The sequence below is a fragment of the Ambystoma mexicanum genome, chromosome 7q (genome assembly GCF_040938575.1).
Source record: "Ambystoma mexicanum isolate Mex_15411 chromosome 7q, UKY_AmexF1_1, whole genome shotgun sequence".
NCBI classification, from domain to species: domain Eukaryota; kingdom Metazoa; phylum Chordata; class Amphibia; order Caudata; family Ambystomatidae; genus Ambystoma; species Ambystoma mexicanum.
In genome coordinates this window covers 303,039,674-303,065,046 of record NC_090941.1, presented here as the reverse complement: position 1 = coordinate 303,065,046, position 25,373 = coordinate 303,039,674, and the positions used below count along the sequence as shown (strand labels likewise).

The following is a 25,373-nucleotide window of genomic DNA, read 5'->3' as shown; positions in this document are numbered from 1 at the left end:
ACCTGGTCCAAGCATTCGACCAGGTCAGTAGAGAACGCCTGTGGAAGAAACTAGAAAACAAGAATTGTCTTGAGTCAATAACTGGGCCTATCCGAGCACTCTATCAGGAGACCACTATGAGAGTGAGGCTCAACAAATCTGGCCAATTGTCAGAGGAAATCAAGACAGCAAGGGGCATCAAGCAAGGGTGCCCATTGGCCCCGGAATGCCTATATAGCTGACTACTCTGACACCGAAAAGGAGCTAAGAATTTTTCCACCATCAGTAGGAGAAGTAAAGATATCGAGAATATTATACGCTGATGAGATCATCCTGCTAGACTTAACTCCGGTGGGACTACAAAGACAGATTAACAACTTGTCCCAGTAGTTGGAACTTAATCTAGAAATGAATAAAGCAAAGACCAAGATAATGGGCATGGAAAAAAGCAACAAAAAAAAAAATATATATATATATTTGGGAAAAGGCCAAATGGGATGCCGACGGACTCCAATTAGAGAAAGTATACGTCTTCAAATACTTGGGAGTGATGTTAAGTAGCAACCCACTGGAACAGCCTATGCAAGATTTTCTCTTTGCAAGAATAAAAGCATTGATGTCTCAAGCGAAGGCAATCCATAAAAAGTACGGACGGTATTCGCTGATCCCAGTGATCAACTTTTTTAAAGCCAAAGTGACTCCAAGCATGACGTATGGGACGGACGCAATGCCTCAGTTACCAGTAACCTTCTGGGTAAAGTTCAAGAGCTATTTTTGGAGAAAAGTCCTAGGCCTGTCTCAAGCGACGACCATGACTCTGATCAGAAGAGAAATATGCCTCCCATCGTTGGCGGCAACGGCCACAAGAAATGCACTGAAGCTTTATAGGAAAGTCATTACAAACCTAGACGGAAGATTCTGAATATCATCAACACAGAATTATAAAGTGGCAAGAATAACATAATGACTAAATGGGCTTCAACAAATAAAAAAAACTTTGGCCGAATTGGACACCACTGCTTCAGATTTTTCAGCTAACCCTACCAAAGTCATTAAGCGCCTAATAGAGACGGATTGGATTACGACCTTTACTCTGGCTAATAAGTACAAAATAACAAAGGACATTTCAACAATGCCAATTAAAGTGAACACAGTGTGAAGCTATCTGGAAAAATTCCCAGACAAAAACTTGGCCAGACTATTTCTGAGATTCAGATTGAACCAGATTAAGATCAACGAAGTAAAGGCTGCAAGGAAGCAATCCTCTTCTAACAAATGTTGATGCTGCGAGGACAACGAAAAGATGGAAATGAGCAGACATTTGTAACTATCCTGTCCAGGAACTCAACTTGTCAGAACACGATACCCGACTAAAATACTAGCAAGTCGGGAAACTTTCGATGAAGAAACTTGGTGGAATGCTTTGGCCAGCGGGACAAATACAAGCTGGGCGACGGGGGTAGCCCTATTCTTCAGAGCTCTAGACATTGACCAGCGCAAAGAACATTTGGAGTGACAGAATTTAGGAGTAACGTCATTTGGACTTTCCTTTTCTGCTCCTGCCGGAGTACATGGAGCTGTTTTGTAAAAATTGTAATACAATTAACACAAATAAAAAAAAAATAATAATAAATAAAGGAGGAAAAGGCGAAAACTATACAAATAAAGGTGGAAGGGGGGGCACTATTACAGAGACCAAAGAAACAGCAAGGGTGTTTTCAAAATTGTATGTGGAGCTATACAGGTTGGCAAATCCAGTGGAGCAATCTCTACAAGAATATGTAGGAGCAAGTAACCTTGCTCAAATAACGGTCCAGGAAAGAGAAGCATTAGATGGGGTAATTACGAAGGACGAGGTGAGGAGGGTAATTATGAACCTACCTACTAACAAGTCCCCCGGTCCAGATGGCTTTATCACAGAATTTTATAGATCTTTTAGAGAAACATTGATCCCACATTTGGTCCCCCTCCTTAACAAAATGGGGAATAAAGGTAAAATTACAGAGACTATGGAAGAGGTGAAAGTTCTCCTCCTCGCCAAAGAAGTTAAGTACCCGACTGCATGACTAGATTAGAGAAATTCGCAAAGGGCCCCATCATTTTGACAGGAGATTTTTCAGTAAATAAGCAATTTGAAACACATTGTTTATAGGCGGTATATAAATAAACATATCATATCATGCAGTTCGTATAGACACAGGGCCTCATCACGAGTTGGGCGCTAGGGCTGGCGCCATTAGCGCTACCGCCAAACCCCCAGCGATAATCGCGACGGATCACGGGTTTGGCAGAGCAGTTGGTTCCCATTCCCCATTGGGCCCATTCGGGAATTCCTCATTCCCAATTGGGCCCAATAGGGAATTTTCGCGCTATTACTGCCGGCGGATTTCCCACTGGCGGTAATCGCACCGAACATCGGCACATTTTCAGTGGATTTCCCCCAGGCTCAGAGCTGGGGGGAAATAAGCCAAGGCCATGATTTGGTGGACCCTCAAAAGCGGCGGTAATAGCGTTACCGCCGCATTTAAGGGTTACCACAAAACTCGTGATGAGGCCCATAGTGTTAATTAGCACAGACGCCAAGATTTTTATAAAGGCCCTGGCCAACAGCCTAGACCAAATCCTCCCAAATATAATAAGCGCAGATCAAGCAGGGTTCATTAGGGGCAGGTAGACTAGCGATAACAGGAGTAGGATAGCTCATCTCATAGAAAAGGTGCACATAAAAAGAATCCCAGCAATTTTGATCGCTTTAGATGCGGAAAAGGCCTTTGATATGGTGGAGTGGCGGTTTCTCTTTACGGTAATGAAGCGTATGGGGTTTGGAGAGAAGTTCCTACAAAAATAAAGGCCAATTATCAAAATCCATCCTTAAGGCTAGCAATAAATGGCGAACTATCGGAACCCATGAAGGTGCAGAGGGGAACGAATCAGGGTTGTCCTCTCTCAACCTTTCTCTATGGAATCTATCTGGAGCCACTTCTGGAGGCAATAAGACTGAATGGGGAAATTGTAGGGATAACATTTGGGGGCAGGGCCATAAGATAACAGCTTTCGCTGATGATATCCTTTTGAGGAATCCAGAGGATTCCATTAGGGCAATGAAGTGGGAGATAAAACGTTTTAGGACAGGAGCAGGCCTAAAAAATAAATCCCCCCCAAAAAAATATTAAACATTACAATCCTGAAGGGAATTGTGGATGGGCTCAAGGGAAAGTTCCCATATAAATGGGTTGAGAAATCCATAACCTAACTAGGAATAAAATTAATAAGAACTGTGGAAGAGCTCAACGGGGCCAACCATACCCCCCCCCCCTGTTAAAAGCGCTAAAGAACAAACAAATCGATTGGGGAACTCTAACGATAACCTGTATGGGAAGAATCAATGTTCTAAAGAAGGTTATTTTACCACAACTATTGTATTACTTCATGACCCTCCCCATTCAGGTCCCAGCCTCCTTCTTTCGGGCCATACAGAAACAGACTGGGATATTTGTCTAGAATAACAAAAGGTCTAGGATAGCTAGAAGAGTCATGAAGATGCTCAGGTGTAAGGAAGGAATGGGGGGTACCAGACCTGGAAGCATACATTTTATCGGCGCAAATTAGGATAACGAGGGACTGGCAAAGAGATGACCGGGGAAAAATATGGAGGACAATGGACAAGGCACTAATAGGTGACAATATCATGGAAGCTTTTTGGAAATCTAAGGGAAACGGACCAAACACGATGTACCAGAGTAGGATTTTGGCGGCGGGAGCAGACTCCTGGGATGAGGCAATAAAGAGGGCCCACATTATCACATTTACGTCTCGCTTCATACCAATTTTCGATAATCCAGATTTCACGGCAAGGTGTGGGGCGAAGGGCGCTGGGGCGTGGCGGGAGGGGGGCTACCTAAAGATTCGAGATATGTTTGTAGGCCCCACCATCAAAACATTCCCCCAATGCAAGGTGGACTTTGGTCTGGAGGAAAAGGAGCGGTTTAGATACTTTGAGATAAGGCATTGGTTTAATACTTTTACCCATGAAGGTGGCAGTGACGCGTAGCCTAATCCCTTTTGAGAAATACCTGGTGTCTGATACCGGAGATAAACACCAAGTGGGGGCAATTTATTCATTTATCAAACAGGGTGAAGAACCGGGGGTAAGAAGATACATGACGGCCTGGGAAGGGGTAACAGGTCAAGAAATAGAGGTAACTGATTGGGAGCTACAGTGGGCTAATATTCCCAAATTAACGGGATCAATGCAAATCCAGGAAACATGGATTAAATGTATGCTTACAATGGCACTTGACCCGATAAAAATTACATGAATTCCCCTCCTCGGTGTGTAATCTTTGTTGGAGAAAATGTGGAATGGTGGGAACCTGGAACCATATTTGGTGGAACTGCCCCCATATTCAGGATTACTGGAGGGTAATAGGCGAAGCATTAGGAGAGGCTCTAGGTCTGAAGGTAGTAAGTAATAGAGGCTTGTCTATATTTGGGCTAGGGGGCAACTGAAAAATCTGTCCACCAAAGCAGACCGAAAGATTCATGCGATACTGATGATGGCGGGGGTGCAGGGGCTGGCGCAAAAATGGAAATCAAAGCTCCCCCCAACGGAGCATGAATGGGTGGTAAAAGTCATTGTTTTGAAAAATGTGTGAAAATGTTAATTAAAAGTTATATGGAAAAAAGCTTTAATAAACACTTTTGAACTGTATACAGTAGTAATAGATTTCAAAGGAATAACCAACACATCGAACATTATGCAGACACTTTCCCAAAATGTGCCTCCTTCTCGTACTTACTGTAGTGAATTGGGGGTGAGCATCAGTAAATGAGGATGTCTACAGAGTGAATTTTGTACATCCAAACAGACTGCAATCTTGCCCCAGACAAATGAGGAATCCATGCAAAATTTGGTAGCAGTGGGTTCAATGGTGTGGATTTGTATAGCCGGACAACATACACACACACATACATTCAGCTTTATATATAAAGATATATATTCCAACATGCAAAGGCTTCCTCCTACCTGGATGTGCCTGTCTCATATGATATGTAACAGGGTAAGGGTGGGATTCACCACACAGCTCACAGATGGTATCCTTCTCAGGACCTCCCACTGCAAGCTGGGCCATTTCCCCAAACAGATTTCCCCTGGGTCTGACCTCAGCCTTTTCTTTTTTCTTTTTTTCCTTCTTGGACTTTTTGTTGTCTTTATCACTCTCTTTTTTTTTTAAGACAGCACAGGATCCAGGGCTTGGAAAAATCATGTTCTGAGAAGCTGCCTTAATGGTCGCCAAAGAAATGTCCTCCCAAAAGGCTACTAAGTGCTGTAAAGTCAAGGGAAGAGGAGACCTGGACTTTATTGTATGGTGACTGGACAACTCAAAAGTAATTCCATCACTCTTTCCATCCTCACATTTCTCCGGCAGTGGGGGCTCCTTTAGCATTGATAGTACCTTGTTTTTGTTGATGCTGCCCATTTTAGATATGTCTGGCCCATGAGGTGAAATGTTAAACATGTTAAGCGCAGATGATATTTCAAGGGAATGCCTATTTTTTAGCTTGTTTTCCTTTTCATCATTTGGCTGATGGATGTTAAGGCTGTTTCTAATAGGAGCATGCTCTTTGGAAAGTTCTGGATTAAATTTTAGAAATGAGGAACATGCCATTGCATCATGGACTATCCCTTCATGCCATAGGAATGCGGCAAAGACTGCCCGGGAGCATTCAGCCACAGAGGGAGACATAGCTTGCTTAGTCGGCTCGATAGGCCGTGACCCCTCTGCTTTGAAAATGATGGCAGATTTTTCCTTTTTGGGTCTGATATGCCTTGTGCTACTCTTGCGGCTCACTTTGGGAGAAGCTCTTAGGTCTTGTTCCTCTTTCAAGGGAGCCTTACCTATGCTAAAGTGCACTTTTGATAACCCCTCATCCACACATTTCAATTCTGTATTTTCTTCACATGTGCCATCGGCATTGCCCCCAGTTTTTAAAGTGCTTGACGTGCAAACTTCAACAACTTCACTGTGAAGGTTCTCTTGCACAACGTGGGGAGAGGGAGCCCGGTTTTCAGATCCAGAGCCATGTTTTCCATCTTTAGGTAGCACTTTTGGCTTGGGTGAGGTGGAACGTCCCCTCAAGGGCTCTGTAAGGGGCACTTTCTTTTTGCGAAGGGTTTCTGGATCCAATGTATAAGAGTCTGACTTCGATCGCTCCCTAGGTGGGTCCATCTTGGTCTTTACGGGTACAGAGGACTTTTGAGGTAGATTCTTCTCAAGGGGAGATGTTGAGCGTGGAGAACTGACACCAGGTGAGACAGATTTTCCTGCTGGAAGAGTCTTTAACTTGGGAGAGGATGTTCTCGATCCCGGACCTGGGGATTCTGCTCTTAAACCAGTAGATGTCCTCCCATCAGATTTCAGAGTCTGTAAAGTGTTATGGTTTGGAGACAGCGACCGGCTATGGGAATCTGATCTAAGTTTTGCAGCATCCGACTTCAACATCAGGGATTCACTAGCAGATAAGCCTTCATTACTTCTTGGCTTCTTCTGGTCCACGGGAGGTCTACTTAGCCTCACATCTGCTTTAAGGGACTTGCTGTACGCTGTATGTTTTGAGGATGCATCTGATTTTCCTGCCGGAGAAGCAGGTCTACCTGCTGCAGGAAAAGCTCCTCGGTCACCTGTATTATGAATTGTAAACAAAATAAGAGTACCTTTGTTAAACCATAGTAGGCATTTCAGAATTCAGGATTAAACAACAAATCAGTTAACATTTTACTTTTTGGTTTACAAATCGAACCACGCAGTTACGTTAAACTCTACCGAACAATGGGGATTAACATAAGCTTGTGAGAATTGACCTAAAACATAGCATTTATATGCACAGACAACACCTTTGCATAGGATTAGGCTAAAGGGCTATGTCTTAAAAGGAAAAAAATCAATTGATTTGATAATGTGTATATAAATATGACCAGTTTAATGGATGAATTCTGGGTTTTCTGCATGGATGGTAATCAACTATCATTAATTATTGCTGTGGTGAAGCTTTGGATCAAGATTGTGGATACATTGAATGAAATAGAACTGTTTAAATTAATGTTAGTAATGTATTAATTTGTTATACTTTCACATGGACAAATCTTATGTAATTGTGTATTTTTAATTGTGTGTAAAGCTACATTTCAACTATATCACATTTGAATTAAAAACGATATATCGAGATTTCAGTAACAGAAGTGTAGAAAGATAACTGTGAAAGTTGTTCACCTATATTTCAAACAATTATATCATGGTTCGAAATACATGTGGACAACTTTCACAGGAATGTATGCTTATATTCATCAAGCACACTGAAAAGCATTTTATCAATAGCTTAATTGGGCATAGAGAGACATTAAATTCAGATAAAATAAGGTACATTCTAACACAACTTTCAATTAAAGGCTGGCTTGAAAATATATAGCAACAAAAAAAGCCTTCGACATTGTTACCGTATCATTCTAAATGTGACTTTACTAACAGTGTCTGCTGGGCATGGCCAAGCCCAGAAGACACTGACTAGGAGCAGCAATGTCTCTGGCCAAGGAATGGTAATGTTACCACCAGTGCCAACGGGTCGTGGCCTTTAGCATGCTTTGGAGCAGTGACCCTACCTTCAGTCCGAAGCACAGTGACCCTACCTTCCAACTTTGTTGTCCAAGTTTGGTGTCAATACCCATGGGGAATTGAATGTGAAAAGTATTTAGGATTCCTTAATAAAACACTCCTCCTCTCACTACATCCCATCATTCCTTTTTTCTCCCCTTATCCCCCCCTTGATGAAACCCAATAATGATATTTGCTTGCATATATTTTTAGGAAATTTTCATTTGTAGCTTTGCTGAACCTGCAAGAAACTTCACGAAACATCCAAAATCTATTTAATATAGTCTGTATTTTTTAAGTTTCATGAAATTCTGTCTAAAGTCCAAAAGTTGCATATTCCTGTGGTCCAATAGGGGATGCAAAAATGTTTATAGCCCCCCCCCCCCCAATGTGTCGGCAAACCCTGCAACCAAATTTCACAATTTATTTGCCCATCTCAGCCCTCTGGGAATGCACCTGTCCAACCTACAGTCTGAAATGCCCTAGATGGTTGATACATACTTGTCAGTCACAGTCAATCTTTATTTCGGGGGAAACCGCCATAAGAGAGACAAGATCATAAAAACATACAATGATACAATCCCCAAAAAGAACTTATCAGGAATAAAGAAATTAATAAAATGCCATTTTCGATACATCCTACTTGATGCTCTTGGTCCACATAAAATTGTTGGCATTAGCCCATTTGTACATGTATAATCGATCGAATGGTACATTTGACCGAATTCGGCCAATACCATTCAATCAATTATAAAGCATAACAAACATGTGGAGCGAGGGTTGCAGGGGTGTCCCCCGCTCCACATGTTGGGTATTTTTGGCCTTGGGGGATGGAGGCAGGAGACTGAAAAAAAAGAAAAAGAGGGGAAAAAAAGAAAAAAAGGGACCCTGCAGTGTCGGATCTGACCCGCGTTAGAGAGACAGATCTGATGCAGAAGGGTTGCAGGGCACATTGAGGCGAGCAAGCAGGTAATTAGGTGAGGGGGTTTGGGTTAAATGTGAAGAGGGATTGGGGTTGTTTCTTCGTCTAGTAATTGTTTGCATGCAAACAGATTTATTTAGAACAGTTTGGCGCAAAAAATTATCAGACGAACAAACAACCCCAAACCAAATTGTTGGCTACAATTCATGTCCTGGGGTTTAAGTTACAATGAAGGGAATAACATATAAAAACAAGGTTAAGGATTCCAAGATGGCGGCTGATAGGGAGTAGTCGTATCGGCCGCGCTCTCCGGCTTCCCGAGGTGATCTGCGTGCGGTCCACCACCCTGCCGCAAGTTGGATCTCTCTAGGGCTTGGAGGAGACCCCCGGGTACGACCGCGGTGTGAGGCGCCTAGAGGAGTGCAGGGAAGAAGACGGAGCGGCGGCGCGAGCTCCGACTGGGTTGATCCGGCCTGCGCTGCTGCCGCGGGCCCGCCGTCGGTGGAGGGGCCCTTGGGATCGGAGCACCTGGTGGGTGCCCGGCTCCCTCGGCCCGGTGTTGCCTGGTTGGGGGAGTTCGGGCCTGTGGTTCGCGGCCGGGTGGAGTGTGGAGGCCGGCGGCTGCGGCGCCGCGGCTCTGGGCAGGCATCCGCCGCGTCGGCGGCTTCCGAAGTGGAGGGGACCATAATTAACCCCCCGTTGGCAGAGCGGTCCGGCTGCCGGCGGGAGAGGAACGCTTGCGGCGGTCGCCGCGGGGAGTCGGGACCTCCTGGGGGGGGCTCAGGACGGAGCAAGCGACCCCCCTGGAGTTCCGGGAGAGAACTGAGGCGGGGGATGTGGAGGGGGCTACCCTGGCCGCCCCCCCCCCCTGCTTTGGAGCGCTGAGGAGCGGCGGCGGGAACGGGGAACTGTAGCGGGAACCAGAGGAGAGTGGAGGCCGGCGGCTGCGGCGCCAGTGGTTGAGGGGCGCTGCGGCCTTGGTCGGACCGCCCCCCCCCCCGGGGGTACTGAGGATCGGTGGCAGGAGCGGAGACACCGTGGGTGCTGTGGCCCGGATCCCCCCCCTTTTATTTATTTATTTTTTCCCCTCTCCCACATGCATACCCCGATGCCCCCCGGAAGATACAAGTGAGGAGTGCTGTGGCGGGAACTAGGGGCTACCCCTTGCTCCGGAGGCTATAAGTGGGGGGCCTACAGAAGAGGAAGCCCCCAGAGCACGGATAACACCGCACACCAAGAGCCCGGGGAAATAAGTTTGGTGGCCTCTTTGCGGGGCGACAGGTCAGGCGGTCCCCTGCACAGTAAGCAGGGGGAGATAGTCGTGTAAGGAGGAGAGGATCTGTGGGGGGGGGGGGCTGGACACCACTCTGGTGTGTGTGGACAGCTGGAGAGATGGCAGCACGGAGCAAGAGGAAAGGGAGCAAACCGCCCCAGGACCAACGGGACTTGCAAAGCACCCTCCGCACTTTGTGGTCTACGCAGGAGAGGGGCGATGACTTGGAGAGCAGCACCGTTGGTCTGGACGGACCGGGCTCAGCCGGGGTAGAGCGGACCCCATCTCCGGTCAACAGGCAGGACTTGGTGGGTGAGATCCAGGCCCTTCACTCCAGTCTGGCTAAGACGTTCCAGGAGCAGTTTCAGCTCACGCGGGCTGACCTAAATGACGCACTGGGGAAATTAAGCGGGACCTAAGGCAACTTGGTGAAAGGACTGACCTTCTGGAAAAGGGGCTCCAGGAGGCAGAGAAGGACACGACTGCTATTAGCGAGGCCATAGAGCACCTGGATGTGGCTACCCGCAACCTGGAGGTACAGATGGAAGACTGAGAATAGATCACGAAGGATTAACATACGGGTGAAGTCACTCCCGGAGTCGGTATTGGACACAGACCTCAAACTAGAAATACAGAGCCTCTTCGCAGAGATCCTGGGGGAGACTCCCCCGAGTAGCATTGAGCTGGATCGTGTTCACAGAGTGGGCGGACTCCCCAGGGGCTCCTCCTCTAGGCCGAGGGACGTTCTAGCTGCCTTCTCCAGATATGCTCAGAAAGAGGCAGTCCTCCAGGCTGCGAGGAAAAAGGAGCCAATTGTGTTCAAAGGCCATCAGGTGGCGTTATTTCAAGACCTGGCAAGTATCACCCTGATAAAAAGGAGGCAGATGGCGCGGGTGCTGAAGGTACTGAATGAGCGCGGAGTGAGATAAAAGTGGACGTTTCCATTTGGCCTTGTGTTTGATTGGGAGGGTCATCAGAAGCGGGTAACCTCTGTTCAGGAGGGGGCAGATGTGTTGCAGATTGACTTGGAGGGGGGGTCCTCCGGGGGTGGGGGCCCGGTGGCGGGTGGCAGATCGCGGCAGAAGGTTTGGGAATGGTCAACAGTGGGGGCGGACAGGCGGAAGGGGACGCGAAGGGGTGGAAGACCATCCAGGGAGGGTGAGAAGGCACCTGGGTAGAGTGGGCAATGACGATAAGGGGAGTGTTATATGCTACAGCTTGAGGGGCGCGGGGTGGTGGACCCGTAAAGGTGACAATTGAGCAAGGGGGCCGGGGGTGCAACAGATTGGGACCAGTAAGGGCGATGTTGTCCGGTAAGGGGCGGGGGGGAGCAGGGGAAGCGGCTGCTCTGGGGAGTTGGGGTGTGGGAAGGGGGGGTGGCGGGGGGATTCCCACCCAAAGTTGGCGGTTCGGGTGGGAATAGGAAGGGGGGGATGGGGGTGGGGGGCGTAGCGTTCAGTGGGTAGGTTTGGATTCTAGGGGAGCGAGGGGATAAGGGGCAAGGGGGTATCGGAGGTTCCCAAGTAGTCGGCAAGGGAAAGGACAAGTGGGGGATACGAGGGGATTGGGTGCAGCCGGCAGAGCTAGGACAGGAGGCTTGCGTGATTTTCCATCTTTGTATTCAAGTGGTTGACGCATAACGTCAGGGGTTTGAACTCCCCGCTCAAGCGTACGAAACTTGAGCAGTTTACTAGGGCTCAAAAGCCAGATGTTCTGGCGATCCAAGAGACCCATCTTCTGCGTAAAGACCAGCATCGCCTGCGGTTGAGGGGTTACTCGCAGATACTGTTCGCATCGGGTCCCACGAAGAGAGGGGGGGTGGCCCTGGCCTTTGGGAGGGGGATGGACTTTCGTGTGAACGGCACTCTGCAGGATAAGAATGGCAGATTCCTCATGTTCAGGGGTGAATATAGAGGCACTCCGCTCATGGTAGCCTCGGTGTATGGCCCAAATATGGGCCAGGATCAATTCCTCCGAGAGACCTTGGGTATCCTGCAGGAATTCGCCAGAGGACAGGTGGTTTTGATGGGTGACCTCAACTTGGCCTGGGACAAGAGGGGTGACCGCACAATGCGGGGGAGTGGTAGAGGAGGAGCGGCAGCCTCACCCCGCTTAAAAGAACAATGGGAGGAGGCAGGCTTGAGGGATGTGTGGAGGGCCCTAAGGGGTGAGGAGGAAGGATTTACCTTTGTCTCAGAAGTGCATAGAACCCAATCGCGAATCGATTACATCTGGGTGTCGGGAAGTCTGATTGGAGGGGTGAAATCAGTTGAGGTGGGCCCCATGGGGATCGCCGATCATAGAGTTGTTCACATGGAACTCCGGTTGGAGGGGCGTAGGCAGGGCGTGTGGAGTTGGAAATTCCCGGAGACGCTCCTGAGGGATCAGGCGATGAGGGAGGAAATCGATGGTAAGATTCGAGACTTCGCGCGGAACAACAGTGCGGACACTAGCTTGGAAACTAGGTGGGACGCTTTCAAGGCGACCTTGAGGGGGGAACTGATTGCTCTTCAGGCGGGAAGGAACAAGTTACTAAGAGGGTTGGAAACGCAGTTGGAGAGCGAGCTTGAGGCTGCCAGGGTACGATTGGAGGGGAACCCCACTAGAAGAGCTTTCAAGGAGTACAGGCCGGCGGAGGGCCAGCTGAGAATACTTAGGACTAAGAAGGCAGAGGCGGCCATGCTGAGAGTCAGACAAAAATTTTATGTTAAGGCTGACAAGGCGGACTCACTCTTGGCACGTCTATTAAGGGGGGATAGAGAGCGGAATGTTATTGTGGCTCTAAAGGACAAGAATGGGGCAAGGCTCACCCGGACGGAAGAGATTAAGAAGCGGTTGGCGGAGTTCTACGGGGAACTATACTCCTTGCAGGATATAGCGCCAGGTCCGCAAAGGGATTTTATTGAGGCTCTTCCTCTCCCGCGACTATCCATGGACGAGGGGTGTGAGTTAGGCAGAGAAATCACGGAGGACGAGGTTAGAGCCACTATAGCGGCTCTCCCGCGGGGGAAAGCTCCAGGTCCGGACGGCTACCCTGCATCGTTTTTAAGGCATACTCCCACCTGCTGGTCCCACACTTAACGCAATTATTTAACTCATTTGAGCTTAGAGGCGGGATAACCCCATCGATGGAGGAGGCTAAAATAACGCTTATAGACAAAACAGGGAAGGACCCGGAGGAGTGCACATCTTATAGGCCTATAGCCCTCATAAATACGGAGGCAAAAATATACACTAAAATACTAGCTAGTCGGCTGGAAAAGTATCTGCCAACACTGGTACATCAAGATCAGACGGGGTTTGTGACCGGGAGACAGACGGCTGATAACATCAGGAGGGTAGCCCACGTTATTGAGAAAGCACGGAAGACGACCACTCCGGCAATCTTATTGGCGCTTGACGCCGAAAAAGCGTTTGATCGGGTGGAGTGGTCGTTCTTGTTTCGGGTTATGGAAACAATGGGCCTCGGAGAAAAAATTATTAATAGGGTGGCGGCAAACTACAAGAATCCTAGCTCACAGATCCTAGTGAATGGGGAGGTATCACATTCAATAAGTCTGCGACGGGGAACTAAGCAGGGGTGTCCCTTGTCCCCGCTGCTCTATGCTATTTACCTGGAACCTCTGTTAATAGCTATAAGAGAGGCGGATGGGATTCAGGACATGCCCTTTGGGGGATACCAGCATAAGGTCGCGGCCTTTGCGAAGGACATGCTTCTTATGTTGACGCACCCGAAGGAATCCGTCAGGGCATGCATGGATCTGCTGACCACTTTTGGGGAGGTATCGGGCCTGCGGATCAACTAGCAAAAGTCTGAGTTGATGAACCTGTCCCTTGGGGAGGAAGAGAGCAGGGTACTGAAGGCTATCTCTCCATTCAAGTGGAGTCCGGGTGGTCTGCGATACTTGGGGGTGCGGGTGACCCCCTCCCTTGGTGGCTGGTATGGTGCGAATTACCCCCCCATGCTAAAGGTGATCAAAAAGGACTTGAGTAGGTGGGGCAATTTGGGGATCTCGTGGCTTGGGAGGGGGGCGGTATTGAAAATGGTGATCCTCCCCCGCATACTCTACTTGTTTCAGGCAATCCCTCTGTCTGTCCCTGGGGGATTTTTTTAAGGAATTGGACCGGGTGGCTAGGCAGTTTATTTGGAATGGGAAGAGGCCGTGCCTCTCGTGGCGCCTTCTCACGGCGTCTAGCGGATGGGGGGGCCTGGGCCTACCGGATTTCAGGCGATACCATGAGGCGGCGCTTCTCCGAGTGATCAGGGAATGGTTTGCAGCGAGTTATGACAAGCATTGGGTGAAAATGGATAGAGCGGTAGCTCGGCACCACCTGGGTGAAGTCTTGTGGCTCCCCCGGATGCTGCGACCACCACATATATACTTGAGCGATATCACGAAGGGTTTGGTGGATACATGGGACAGGGCAGTGGAGAGAAGAGGGATTTCGTCTTTCCCGTCCCCGCCGCTCTTTAACAACAGGGATTTCTCGCCTGGACTGGAGAGGGGAGCGTTCCGGAGCTGGGAGGAAGGAGGGTGTAGGGCCCTTAGGGATGTGTTCTCCGCCCAGGGAGTGAAAACCTTTGAGGAGTGTAAGTCACAATTCGGGGTAGGTGAGGGGGAAAGACTTCGGTATTTCCAGATTAGACATTGGGCCATGTCAGCGAAAGTTAGGGAAGCAGCAACGCGTAACTTGACACAGTTCGAGCGCTTTCTCACTACCCATAACGGTTCTAGAGGGCTTATATCGGACTTGTATAAACTGTTGGAGGCCACGACCCTGAGGGTTACTTGGCCGTACATGAAGAGCTGGGAGTGGATGGGGGGACGGAGATGGCATGGGGAGACTGGGAGGCGTTATGGAGGCTGATCCCAAAAGTTGCTAGGGCTTCTCAATTACAGGAAGCTTGGTACAAGTATATCTTTGGTTGGCACTATACCCCCGCCCGGCTCCGCGCAATGTATCCTGCAGCCTCAGACACCTGCTGGAGGGGATGTGGGGGGGTGGGCACAGCAGCACATATATGGTGGGACTGCCCGCGCATTAGGCCTTTTTGGGGTGACATGGCGCGTGCCCAATCTGCAACCTCGGGGGGGGGGGGAGATGGCCAAGACCCTCGGGAAATATTATTAGGGAAGGTTGGTGCGAGGGGGAGGGGCGCAGTCGGGGGAAATGCAAAGCACGAGTGGTCTCTACCCTGGCGGCAATGGGTCTAATTGCTGGGAACTGGAAGAGCTCGGAGGTTCCCGCGGAGCAGGACTGGATCAGGAAAATGTGGGAAATCCTATAGCTGGAATGGGCAACATACGCGGGGGAGGGGAAGCTGGCAAGCTTCGCTGCGGACTGGGGCGAGATGCTGAACTACTTGAAGGGGGAGTTTAGGGAACAGTGGTGCCCCCAAAGACTGAAGTTATTAGACATCGCCTGTGGATGAGAATGCTGGCGGTTTCCGAACTGTAGAGCTCGCTTTTGCTACGACCCGATGGGCTTTGGGGGTGAGGGGGGTGGAGGGCGTGAGATGGGGGGGGGGGAATTTTGTTAGTGTTGTTTTCTGTTTTTTTTATGTTATGCTTGTTCTTCTTTTCTTATATACATGCTGAAATCAATAAAAAAGATGTTAAAAAACAAGGTTAAATGTACAGCAATCTTAGAGCATGGTATGCAACACGGCCAGTCCGTGACTTAGTTTAGTACACGAAAACAAAGCAGTGCTAAATATGATTAAAAATCTGTCCAACATGTAGATGGAAGCAGCCAAAGTGACATAATCCAAAAGTGCCTTACACTAAGATAGCAGAAGTTACCTTGGTTCTTCTGGACCATGTCCTACTTGGATATGAGCCCAGGGCAAATGTTACTCTTACATATGGGCAGAGAGGTAGAGGCGCAAGAGCAGGTCTAAAATGCCTAAGTACCACTTTATAGGCGTTCATACAGGAAATACATTCTGTTTCAAAGCACCCACAGGGCAGCAGGGAGAGAACATGGGATAGCAGTACAATTAAATACAAAAAAGTACAAGAGGGGGAAGGGACGGCCAAACCTACTATGCCTTGTGAGTATTCAGAACGTCCAAGTGCAGGAAGGAAGAGGGCAGCAGGGATGGTGCCGTGGTGTCCGTATTCGAAGGGTGAGCCGCAGACGAAGTGCAAGGTATGGCAAGTGCTATGCGGCCAGGAGAGGCATTGGGTGGAAAGTGCAAATCTTCAGTACAGAGGGTGTGCCGAGGCAAGTGCTGAAGGAAGACAGATGCTGGGGAGATTGGGTGTGAATAGTCAGAGGCCCAGAGGATGTAGAAGGGTCCAAGACACCAATCACAGCAACCGTGAGATTAGCAGAGGAAGGAAGATGGGAAGGAGGAGGAAAAGAGGAGAGCCTTGAGGTGTTCTCGGAATTTCAGAAGGTCCTGCTCATGACTCAGCGGGAGGCTGTTCCAGAGGAGGGATCCAGCTGAGGAAAGCGAGTGGCCTCCTGCTCTCTGTTTAGCTAAAAGCTTTACAAACAGAGTGGGTGCAAGAGGAGAGTAGAGGTCTAGAAGGAGAGCATTTGCTAAGAAAGAGTTGCAGATAATGTGGTCCCCGGCCCCAGACAGCCTTGTGGATGATGCAGAGGGATTTGAATTTGATCTGTGTGGCAACCAGGAGCCAGTGGATGGGAGAGATGCCGCCCCTTGGCGTAAGGCCAAGGATGAGTCTCATTGCTTTATTCTGGATAAGCTGAAGGGGTCACAGAGTGGAAGAAGGTAGATTGAGGAGGAGGCTGTTCCAATAGTCAAGCCTAGAGAGAACCAAGGTTCGGGAAACATTGAGCTTCTGGGGGAAGGTGATAAATGGGAGAATTCTTTTGATAAGGAAGAGTTGGAAGTGGGACTTCTTGGCGTGTGAGGGAGGAAGGATAAAGAGGAGTCAAAGATGACCTCAAGGTTTCTGGCTTCAGAAGGAGCAGGGGGAGAGGAGAGCCCAAGGTGGGAGGGCCAGTGAGAAGGGAAGAAAGAGGGAGCAAAGGTCCCACTCAAAAGGATCTCAGTTTTGCTGGCATTGAGGCAGAGATCGTTGGAAGAGCACCAACCCTGGATGGCAGACAGGCAGTCAGGGATGAAGGAAAGTGCGAGTGAGTCAGCAGGAAGTCTGAGTTGACTGTCATCTGCATAAAACTGGATGTTTAGTGAGAAGGAGGAGATGAGGCATGCCAGCTGTGCAAGGTAGATGTTAAAGAGCCAGGGGGAGAGGATAGATCCCTGGGGGATGCCACAAGTGGAGAAGGAGGTAGGAGAGGAGAAGGTGCCCAGGATTTCATGGGAAGAGTGGTCAGTTAGGAAAGAAGTCTGCCATTCCAGTGCCACATTGCGAGATACCAAGGCTATCGTGGAGCCTTTGTATGAGGATGGAATGGTTGTCAGTGTCAAAAGTAGAAGAAAGATCAAGTAGAATGAAGACAGCTGGGGAGTTGGGAGTTCAGGGATGCAAGCAGTTCTTCATGGGTGTTCAGAAGAACAGTTTCCGTGTCTCTGGACGCTCGTAATACAGATTGATGATCGTGCAGACCACCAACAAGTTCAGTGTGAGATGGTTCAGTTGGGGCAAGGCCAGCTTCTCCTGCAGTTTCTCCAGGAAGGGGGTGATTGAAATAGGGCGTTAGTTGGATGGACCGGTAGGTTCCTCTGAAGGCTTTTTCAATAGTGGGCGCACAATGGAGTGCTTGAGGGAGGAGGGGAAAGAGCCAGTGGCAAAAGAGTGGTTGCAGAAATCAGAAGGGGCAAGATAGCCAATGTTGTCCTTGAAAGTTCTAGACAAGCAGGGGGCGAACCTGTTTGGAAGAAGCCTTCATAGAGCGACAACTCTGGTAAATTCTTCAGGTGTGGCAGGGGTGAAGGAGGAGAAAGCGGAAGGAGGAGGGGTATGGCCAAGGGAGGCAAGGGGGTGTGGGATCGGTTAGGTGGGTGAGTAACAAGGGTGTTCAGGATGTCCTGGGTTTTGATGGCAAAGTGTGTGGCCAGTGCATTACAGAGGGCTTGGGAAGGAAGAGGGGAGGATGAGACTGCGGAAGGGTTTGCTAGCTCCCTGCAGATTTTGAAAAGTTCAGCCGTTGTTATTGGATGCACCTGATACCCGTGCCTGAGGGTGGGCCCTTTTCTTGGCACGGATGGCGAGTCTGTATTGCCTTTGGAGCAGGCGGCAGGCCAGTTTGTCAGAGGGTGAATTTAAGGTTTGACGATTCTGTTCCGCTGTTCTGCACTTTCATTTCAGGGCTGCAAGTTCGGAGTCATACCAGGTGTTATGCTTAGAGGCAGGTTTAAGGTGGATCCTCATGACTGGGACAAGGATGTCAAGGATATTGGTGATTGCTGAGTGAAGATCGGCAAGAGCAGAGACTAAGGTGGAGTCTGAGGTAGGGAGGCAAGTAGAGGCAAAAGCAGCAGGCTGACACTCATTTCATCAAGGGAATGTTCGAGAACGAGGTTTGCAAGGCTTTTGTGGGTCCGGTAGGAGGGCCAAAGGGACCCAGGTGAGAGGAGAGCATGGTCTGACCAGGAGATATGGGTGAACAGAGGGGGAGCGAGTGAGAAGACGGAGTGGGCGATGGCATCCAGGGTGTGTCTAGCTGAGTGGGTTGGACTGGAGGGGAGGATGGAGAGGGGGTGAGAGAGAGAGGCGCCAAGGTCAATGAAAAGAGTGGATGCTGAGGCCGAAGCGTCCAATTGGATGTTGAAGTCACCCAAGAGGAGGAGGTTGGAAGTAGATGAAAGTAAGGAGGAGCAGAAATAAGCCCATTCAGAGAGGAACAAGGTGTAGGGCCTGCAGGCTGGTAGATGGTAGCAATGGTCAGAGGGGAAGAGGGAGAGATGACCAACTTGCAGACCAGGCGCTCGAAGGAAGTATAGAGTTAGGTGGGTATAATGGAAGAAGGAACCCACTACTCGGGATAGATTAAGGTGCCCGCACCGCCAGCACGGTGAGGTTGAGGCTTGGAAATGATCTTGAAGCCGTCAGGGAGGAGGGAGTCAAAAGCAGTGATGAGCTGGCATTGAACCAAGTCCCGGTGAGAGCGAGAAAGTCGAGGTTCGTGTCTGCAAGAAGGAGGCAGATGCAAGCAGAGTGTTTGTTGGCAGAGCGGGCGTTAAGAGTTGCGAGGTGGAGGTGGTCTCTGCGTTTGAAGGTTTTCTGAGGCGGAGTGCAGGGGCATGATACTTCGGTTGGAGGGGGAGGGGCAGTGAGAATGGTGAGGGGAGAGGCAGCAGAAGGAAGTTGATGAGGGAATGTAGGATCGGTCAAAGAGTTGAAAGTTGGGTTGAGGACCCTGACTCAGTATAGTGCCAGTGTGATGGACATTATCGAAGCAGCATGAGGATGAGAAGTCAGGTAAGAGGACTTCCCACTTGGTTCCACCGTTAATGGGAGAGGAAGTGAAAGGGGAGAGAGTACAGATGAGATGAGGAGTACAAAGATCTGGAGAGGGGCCAGAGAAGAGGATATCCGTGAAGACCTCTCTGGAGGATGCGCTGATGTAGGTGTCTCCAATGGGAAGCCCACGGTTTGCACGCAAAATTTCTTTTTTGTTCTTTTTTATTCCAGACTTAGTGAGAGGGGGGATAGGAGATAGAGTAGCGAGAAGATAGGAGAGATGGCGGGTGACAGAGGGAATTTGAAAGGAGAGGGTGACTGCACTGCACAGTTCTGGCCTAATCTCAAAGGTGGCCTAGCAGAAGTAAAGACACAATGCAATGAGGTTAGAGTGCAGGATGTAAATGCACACAGCTAAATTCTATTTTCAATGAAATGCCACAAATGCAGTAAATTAGGGTGCAATATATAAACACACAGCTAAATTCGATTTTCAATCAAAGGCCACAAATGCAGTAAATTAGGGTGCAAGATTTGAATGCGCACAGCTAAATTCTATTTTGTGAAGAGGACACAGCAGAGAGGGAAGAGAAAGGGGAAGAGGTTAAGCAATGTGAGATATACAAAGATATAGATCAGGATGCTAGTGGTAGAGGTAAAAAGATAGAACAACCATCACTCACTGAAGGCTCAATAGTACGTAGGGGTGCTGAGGCCTACGTTCATGGGAGAGAAGGATGTACCCAGCAGGCTGCAGCACAGTTTGTGGTGGGTGGGGGAGCCCTCCCAGGCTCAGACAGCACCTTAGCTTTGGGCTTTTGCAGGAGGGGCCGGCTTTCGCATTCCGGCGCCTCTCATTGGCTGTTTGTAGAAGGATTCAGCAAACAACAATGGGGGCAGCTACCAGGTAGACAAAGGCTCCAGGCACATGTGTAGGGAAGCCATCCTGGAGGTCTTTGGAAATACAAAGGTTGATGCTGGTCGATTCTGAAAATATCTCCAAGGAAGGTTTATACCTTCAGAAATTGCCTCACAATGAAAGCGCCATTCTTATGGCCAGTAACACATCCTCTAATGTAATTTAGAGTGTGATGCACGCTCGGCACGAAATAAATGCTAGAATTGCAATATTTTTTTAAAAAGCAATTAACTATGCCCCACGGTGCCTACCTTCTCAAAGTTCTTCTGCTTAGCGCTGCTCCTGCAGCTCCCGATGCCCCAGGTGTTGGTTTAGGTAGTCTGCTCCGATGAGGTGGAATGTAAAAGGCAGAGCTCCCGAGCCTAGCTGAGAAAATATAAATGACTCACCATAGTGGCTAACGTACTCATAGTCCATAGTCCCCTTACCTCCATACTGCATGGGCGTCCCTTGCTAGGGACGGGAGACGGAACCTTTTTCACCAGAAAAAGAACACCTTCCCCTTTCAATGTAGAGGCGCACGGGTGCGCAGCCTTGGGAGCATGCGCTTTCCTTACTCCGCCCACTGGCGCCACTCCTCAGTCCCCATTGACGCATCGACAATATTACCATTGCCTAATGACACCAGTTTTATTAGGGGGAGGATGGTGGGACGTATGGATGAAAGGAGACTATGGACTAGGAGTACGTTAGTCACTACGTGAGTAACTTATCATTACTCCTACGTCTTTGTCCCCTTTGCTCCATACTGCATGGCCGATTACAACTGAATGTAGCCCCAGGGAAACTGCTCTCCTGAAAATATGTGAGGACCTGCTCTCAAACCTTGACTCGAATACCCCCCTCTGTCCTCATCTTACTTGATCTCTCTTCTGCCTTTGACACAGTCAACCATGCCATACTGCAAAACCGTCTCTGTGATAATCTGGATATCAGCGATCAGGCCCTGGCTTGGCTGACCTCTTTGCTCTCCGATCGACCCTCCCAGATACAACTTGGATCCTTCCTCTCCTCTATCTATATCTCTACCTGTGGTATTCCCCCGGGGTCTAACCTCTCTCCCTGGCTGTTCAACTAAATTCCTGGCACTTCTTGCCCACCGCATTGCCATTCTCTGTCCCAACTTTCAGTGCTATGTGGACACTCAGCTCATTTTCAGGCTCCCTTCCGGCACCTCTACTCCTTCTCTCATCTCTGACTGACTGTCCACTATCCAGGAGTGGTGTGCTGTCAATGAACTCTGCCTTAATGCCAGTAAGACTGAGATTCCCCTCATCGGCACACCTGCTCTCTCCTTTCCTATTGCTCTCTGGCTGGCCTCCCTTGGCCCTCTTCCTTCTCCCACCTGTGAGGCTAAAAACCTCTGGGTCATCTTTGACTCCACACATATCTGACGTCTCTAAGAAGTCACACTATCAGCTGCACCTCCTCAAAGGCATTCTTCCTTTCCTTCCCGCAGAAGCTCAATGTCTGCAGAACTCTGGTTCGCTCTAGGCTGGGCTATTGCAACAGCCTCTTTCTAAATCTGCCTGCTTCTACTCTCTGCCCTCTGCAACTCGAACAGAACAGGACGGCGAGACTTGTCCTTGGCCTCAAGCCCACGGATCATATCTTTCCAGGACTGAAATCTCTGCACTGGCTCCCAGTGGCTGCAAGGATTAAGTTGAAAACTCTCTGCATTGTCCACAAGGCCTTCTGGGGCCTGGGGCCTCAATACCTTCAACTCTCTCTTCCTAAAGATCTTCCCTCTCGAGCTCTTCGCTCATCCGCCTCCAACTCCCTCAGGGTCAGTCCCTTCGCCAAGCAACGAGTTGGTGGTAGATCTCTTTCTTCGGCTGAGGTCTCCCTCTGGAACAGCCTCCCTGCCTCTCTGAACCATCTCTGGAACCCGGAAGCACCCCAAGACCTTCCTCTTTGCTTCTTTCTCTCCTCCTCTCCCCTGCTGAACTCCTGACTGAAACTGTGCTGGTCACCTGGCTACCATCTGATCTGGGGCCCAGGTCCCCTCCCCCGCCAGCTGCACACCTGCAATGCCTCCTGGGCAACCTCTGCACTTGGGGGCTGTTTCTGTATCCATACAGGCCCCACCAGCTATTGACACTGATGTTTGCAGTCACACTTGCACTTGCCACTAGCTGGCAGCACTTTTACTTATTGTTTTATTTATTCTATTTATTTATTACTGTTGATCCTATGTACTGCACTGCCCCCTTCCCTGCTCCCCCCCACACTTTCCCTTTCCCCCCTCCACTGCACTTGTGCGTTCTCAATGTCGCCTGGCCTAGTAAGATTGCTGTCTCTGTCTTCCCTCTGTTCCCCCTCCCTTGCATCGTCACACCTTGAAACACTTGTGTATAGGCGTGTTATAAATGCCATATCATATCAGGTTGGAGATGTGACCCTCCTTAAGAAAACAAGTTCCTTAGTACCTTCTGTCCGAAAGCCGCGTCTGACCTAGAGCCGGCCCCCTAACAATGCTTGCAGAATGCCGATGGGGTGGCCCAGGTGGCCGCCCTGCTGATGGCCTGCCACGGAACGTGTCTCTGGAATGCGACCAATGTGGCGTGGGCTCTGACAGCATGGGCATGCATGTTCGCTGAAAGTGGTGTGTGCTGCCCCTCATAGGCCTCCTTGATGGCCGAAACCATCCACCTTGCTATAGAGGCCTTGGAAGCCTAATAACCGGCCTTGACCCCCTCCTCCCCCACCAAAGGTCACAAAGATTGTCCGACTTGTGGAATCTCTTCGTCCTGTCCAGATAGAATTGCAGAGCGCGCTGGACATCCAGACAGTGCAAGACCCTTTGAGCATCGTCCTTAGGATCCGCAAAGAAAGTAGGTAACACTATCTCCTCATTTAGATGGAAAGAAGAGACAACTTTAGGTAAGAACGTGGGATGTGTTCTCAGGACCACTAAATCTCTGAAAAGTAGTGTACAGTTCTGAAGCCACCAGTGCCTGGATTTCGCTAACCCTACGGGCAGACGCATGACCCACTGAGAGAGCTGTTTTAATGGTGACCAGCCCCATGTCCGCGGACGCCATTGGTTCGAAAGATTTGAGTGCCAGGGCACCCAACACTACATTGAGGTCCCACACTGGGTGTGGTTTCTTGATGATAGGCGGGTAGAGCCTGGTGAGGCCCGCCAGATGTCGCTTAACCACCGGCTTGGTGATAGAGAAAACGTCTTCCTCCGAGTTCCGGTAGGATCCAATGGCGGCCAGGTAGGTACGGCATGTCTCTATTTGCACTCCTGAGTGTGTGAGGTGTGCAGAGAAGGATAGCACGCTGGCCAACGTGCAAGTAAGCGTCTCAATCTCCTTAGAATCCGCCCAGTGGCAAAACCTAGTCCATTTGCTTTTGTACTGGCTCCTAGCGCCCTGAATGTCTAGGTTAGCCTGTGACAGCCGCAGAAGCTTTAGTGTGACCTAGTCAGGAAGCACGCTGCGAGGGCTAACTTCTGCGGGCGGGCGGGGGGTGGGAGGAAGTGACCCTGCCTCCCTGCTGCAATAGAATGTGAGCTGGGCCCAATGGTAGGTGAATGGGAGTCTTGTCCCAGAGTGAGCAGCTTTGAGAACCATGGTCTCGCTGGCCACCAAGGAGCTATCAGAATGATGCTGAGGTGACACGTTTCTCTTATCTTGCAGATCATCCTGTGGACCAGGGGAGTGGGAGGAAATGCATTACTGTCATGCTGTCCACTGAATCTGCAAGGTGTCGCCCAGGGAGCCTGGGCCCTGTCCCTGCCAAAACGCAAACAGCGGGCACTTCTTGTTGTACCAGGTGGCGAAAAGATCCACCTGAGGATGCTCCCATCTGCTGAAGATCCCCAGCAGGAACTGATCATTCAATTGCCATTCGTAATTGTCCGCTCCCAGTCTGCTGAGTCTGTCCGCCTCCATGTTGGACTCCCTCGGGCGGTGCATTGCGCTCAAGTAGATTCCGTCAACACGTCAATGGGGACTGAGGAGTGGCACCGGTGGGCACGCCTCTAAATTTAAAGGGGAAGATGTTTTTTTCTGGTGAAAAAGGTTCAGTCTCCCATCCATAGCGAGGGACGCCCATGCAGTATGGAGGAAAGGGGACGGGACTTAGGAGTATGCATCAGCCAACACTTCCTGATGTCTCCATAGGTGGGGCAGAACAGAATTAAGTGTACCAGATCTTCACTGGCCCCACAGACACATCTTAGGCTATTCCACACATCCAAACTGTCAATGGCAGAACTTTTAGCCTTGTTCTGGTTAACAGATTCTTATGATATTGATTGGTCACAAAGGTGAGATAACCCCGGCAGTCCTGTCTCCGGTGCAAAAGGGAGACATGCTCTGACCTGTAAACTAGCTGCCAGTTCAACTTCCCTATTTTCTGCCAAGAACTGCACAACCTTAGATTTAGGGTCCTTTTAGATAGCCCCACCAGGAGCTCATGATGGGTAAAGCAAGTTCCCAAACCTAGCATATGTAGAGTAGACTTGATGTAAGTGAGCCAGCCCATCGAACTCCAACCATTTATTTAATGACAGTAAATACATTACCAAAGCCTTCGTTAGGTTCTGCTCATTCTCCAACCAGAGACATTGCCAGAATGAAATTGATCTGACACGAATGGTGTCCTTCGTATACGTAGTTCCAGTCTACAGATGGGTGGTGTAAACCAAAGCAGATTGTGGAACATACAGCAGTCTTCTTAGGAAATCGTTTTCAGTCGTCTGTAGGCAGGCAGGATTGGTATAACCCTATATTTCACAGCCATATGTCCCAGCCCATATAGCTTTCCCTCTCTAAACAATCAGCATGTGCTCAGTAGAATGATGCTTAGTGGCAAATCTCAATATACCCCCAAGATCGGTCTGATTTTTGACACTGTTTAGGCTATGTGGTTCTCCCAGGTCAAGTTGGAATTGAAACTTAGACCTAGATAGTCAAATCTGTTACAGACATCTAGTTTTTACCCGTTTAGGCATATATTCAGTTCGATCTTTGTTTTCTCCGCAACACAAACCAAGTTCACAGGTTGCCTTCCCAGGCTCTTTACTGTAGTAAAAGACAGATCAGCAAAAGGTAATGTACTTTCTATGGATTTTTCTCCCACAAATTCCTCATCTTGATAGATATCCCAACCAGCCTCACCGGCTCAAAATATTTTGACATGGGGCGTAGTGCAGCTCAGCGTCGTCCCTCGACTGCACCACTCCTCAACTGCAGACGTGACGTTGGCGATTCATAAATCACTTCATTATACCCCGTACATCCGTTCCCCACATTCCCCCACTCCCCTGTGCTAAGCA

General features: G+C 49.4%; 1 protein-coding gene across 12 annotated transcripts in view; it reads right to left on the bottom strand.

Annotated features, from left to right (window-relative positions):
* MYCBP2 (MYC binding protein 2) overlaps positions 1-25,373 on the bottom strand; it is a 3,160,061-nt gene that overhangs the window by 857,764 nt on the left and 2,276,924 nt on the right. For all 12 annotated transcript variants that reach the window (XM_069639721.1, XM_069639717.1, XM_069639718.1 and 9 more), the window contains one exon: positions 5,006-6,661. In XM_069639721.1, coding sequence (XP_069495822.1) covers positions 5,006-6,661 — 1,656 coding nt within the window. The remainder of the gene's footprint in view (positions 1-5,005; positions 6,662-25,373) is intronic.